The 2,760-nt window shown below is 46.4% G+C and overlaps 1 protein-coding gene across 1 annotated transcript; it reads right to left on the bottom strand.

Annotated features, from left to right (window-relative positions):
• Positions 1-1,750: 1,750 nt before the first annotated feature.
• Positions 1,751-2,284, bottom strand: LOC109166028 (uncharacterized mitochondrial protein AtMg00860-like). Its single transcript, XM_019314912.1, has one exon. It carries the CDS (start codon positions 2,282-2,284, stop codon positions 1,751-1,753), a length of 534 nt encoding a protein of 177 aa, XP_019170457.1.
• Between the last annotated feature and the right edge of the window lie 476 nt (positions 2,285-2,760).

Raw genomic sequence — 2,760 nt, 5'->3', positions numbered from 1 at the left:
ATCTTGAGCGGCCTTTCTTCATAAGACATATCATCATCCAAAGGGATCACTTCCGGTGGTAGAACATGCGTCGGATCGTGAACATACTTCTTAAGCTGGGATATATGGAAGACATTATGGACCAGCTCCAACTCCATAGGTATAGCCAACTGATAGGCTAGGTTCCCAACCCTCTCGAGTATCTCATAAGGTCATATGAAATGAGGGCTTAGCTTGCCCTTCCTTCCAAACCTCATCACTCCCCGAGTGGGAGATACCCTTAACCAGACCTTATCCCCAACCGCAAACTCTACTTGCCTTCTTGCTCGATCGGCGTAAGACTTTTGACGATCTTGTGACGCTTTCATCCTACTCTGAATCTGTTTAACCTTTTCTGCGGTGTTAAGCAAGAACTGCGGTCCCAAGACTACCGGATTAACCTTATCCTCCCAACACAACAGACTGCGACACTTTTGACCGTAAAGATCTTCATAAGGAGCCATGCGTATACTCAAGTGATAACTGTTGTTATAGGAGAACTCTATTAAGTCCAGGTGATCCTCCCATGATCCTTGAAAATCCAGCATGCATGCCCTCAACATATCCTCGATAGTCTGAATAGTCCTCTCTGTTTGTCCGTCTGTGGCCGGATGGAAGGCGATAATGAGATTTAGCTTGGTTCCCAGGGCTGCTTGTAAGGACTTCCAAAACTGTGACAAGAACCTTGGATCCCGATCGGAGACTATATCTTTTGGTACTCCATGATACTTCACTACCTGACTAACATAGGCTTGGGCCAACTGCGTCATTGTCCATGTTTCTTTCATCGCGATAAGGCTAGCGGTCTTGGTCAAGCGATCAACTATTACCCAGATTTTATCCTTACCGGAACGGGTTGCCGGCAAACCTCCCACGAAGTCCATAGATATGGAGTTCCATTTTCCTTGTGGAACCTCCAATGGCTGTACTAAGCCTTTGACCCTGCAATGCTCCGCTTTCACCTTTTGACAAGTCAAGCATCTGCCCACAAACTCCGCCACCTCCTTCTTCATGTTAGGCCACCAGAAAAGCTTTTTCACGTCCTTGTACAATTTGTCGCTTCTAGGATGTATAGAATACGGTGTATTATGGCCTTCTTCCAAAATCTGACGTTTCAACCGGTCACAAGATGTAGGTACACACAGACGGCCTGCGTACCTCAACTCTCCGTCCATGGACAACTCAAACGGTCCCCCTCGTCCCTTTTCCAGGTCATCTCTTGCCTTCATCAAGCTAGCATCCTTCCATTGTTCCGCTTTGATCTCTTCCAAAAGCGTATATACGACTTTTAGGTTGAAAAGACGGGTTTCCGACTCAACTTCACCTTGTTCCACCTTTGAAATTCCTTGTAAAGCTCGTCAGCCACTACCCAAATGGAACTAACGGCATGCTTGGTCTTCCTGCTCAGAGCGTCCGCTACAACATTTGTCTTTCCTTCGTGATATTGTATATCCAACTCATAGTCTTTGATGAGTTCCAACCACTGTCTCTGACGCATATTGAGATCCTTCTGGGTGAAGATATACTTGAGACTCTTATGGTCCGTAAAGATCTTGCAACGCACGCCATACAGATAATGCCTCCAAATCTTCAAAGCGAAAGCTACGGCGGCCAATTCCAAATCATGTGTAGGATAATTCTCCTCGTGAACTTTAAGCTGGCGCGAGGCGTAAGCAATTACTCTCCCATTTTGCATCAACACACAACCTAATCCCTTCTTGGATGCATCGCTTTACACTTCAAACCCTTCCGTCCCTGATGGTAAGATTAAAACTGGTGTAGTCGTAAGCCTCTCTTTCAATTCCCAGAATGCTAACTCACAAGCTTGATCCCAAATGAAAGACACTTCCTTCCATAATAACTTAGTCAATGGTTGAGCCACCTTAGCGAAATCCAACACAAACCTTCGATAATAAACCGCTAAACCAAAGAAGCTTCTTACTTCCGCCACGGTTGTCGGCACGGTCCACTCTTTCACCGCCCGAATCTTATCTGGATCCACCGATATACCTCTACTGTCTATTACATGGCCCAAGAATGCTACGCTATCTTTCCAAAACTCACATTTCGAAAGCTTGGCATACAACTGTTTTTCCCTCAAAATCTGCAGTACTGTCCGAAGATGACCCACATGTTCTTCTTCATCCCGAGAATACACAAGGATGTGGTCTATGAACACGATCACGAAGTCGTCGAGATGAGGCTTGAATACACGATTCATTAGATCCATGAACACTGCTGGCGCGTTGGTTAACCCGAACGGCATCACCGTGAACTCGTAGTAGCCGTAGCACGTTCGGAACGCCGTCTTAGGTATGTCCTGGTCTTCCACCTTCAACTGATGGTAACCTGATCTTAAATCAATCTTGGAGAACACCCCAGCGCCTCAGAGTTGATCAAACAAATCGTCAATTCGTGGAAGGGGGTACTTGTTCTTCATGGTGACTTGGTTCAACTCACGGTAGTCGATGCACAACCTCATGCTACCGTCTTTCTTCTTTACAAACAACACCGGAGCTCCCCACGGCGACGTGCTCGGTCGGATGTACCCTTTGTCTAACAACTCTTGTAGCTGGGTTTTCAACTCTTGCATTTCCTTTGGTGCTAACCGGTAGGGAGCTTTGGATATAGGAGTCGTGCCCGGTAAGAGGTCCACTGAGAATTCCACTTGCTTTGAAAGGGGCATACCCGGAATTTCCTCGGGAAAGACATCAAGGAATTCACATACGACAGGTATGGTCT

This window comes from Ipomoea nil, unplaced genomic scaffold (genome assembly GCF_001879475.1).
Source record: "Ipomoea nil cultivar Tokyo-kokei standard unplaced genomic scaffold, Asagao_1.1 scaffold3084, whole genome shotgun sequence".
NCBI lineage: Eukaryota > Viridiplantae > Streptophyta > Magnoliopsida > Solanales > Convolvulaceae > Ipomoea > Ipomoea nil.
This window is presented reverse-complemented; position numbering and strand designations above follow the sequence as displayed.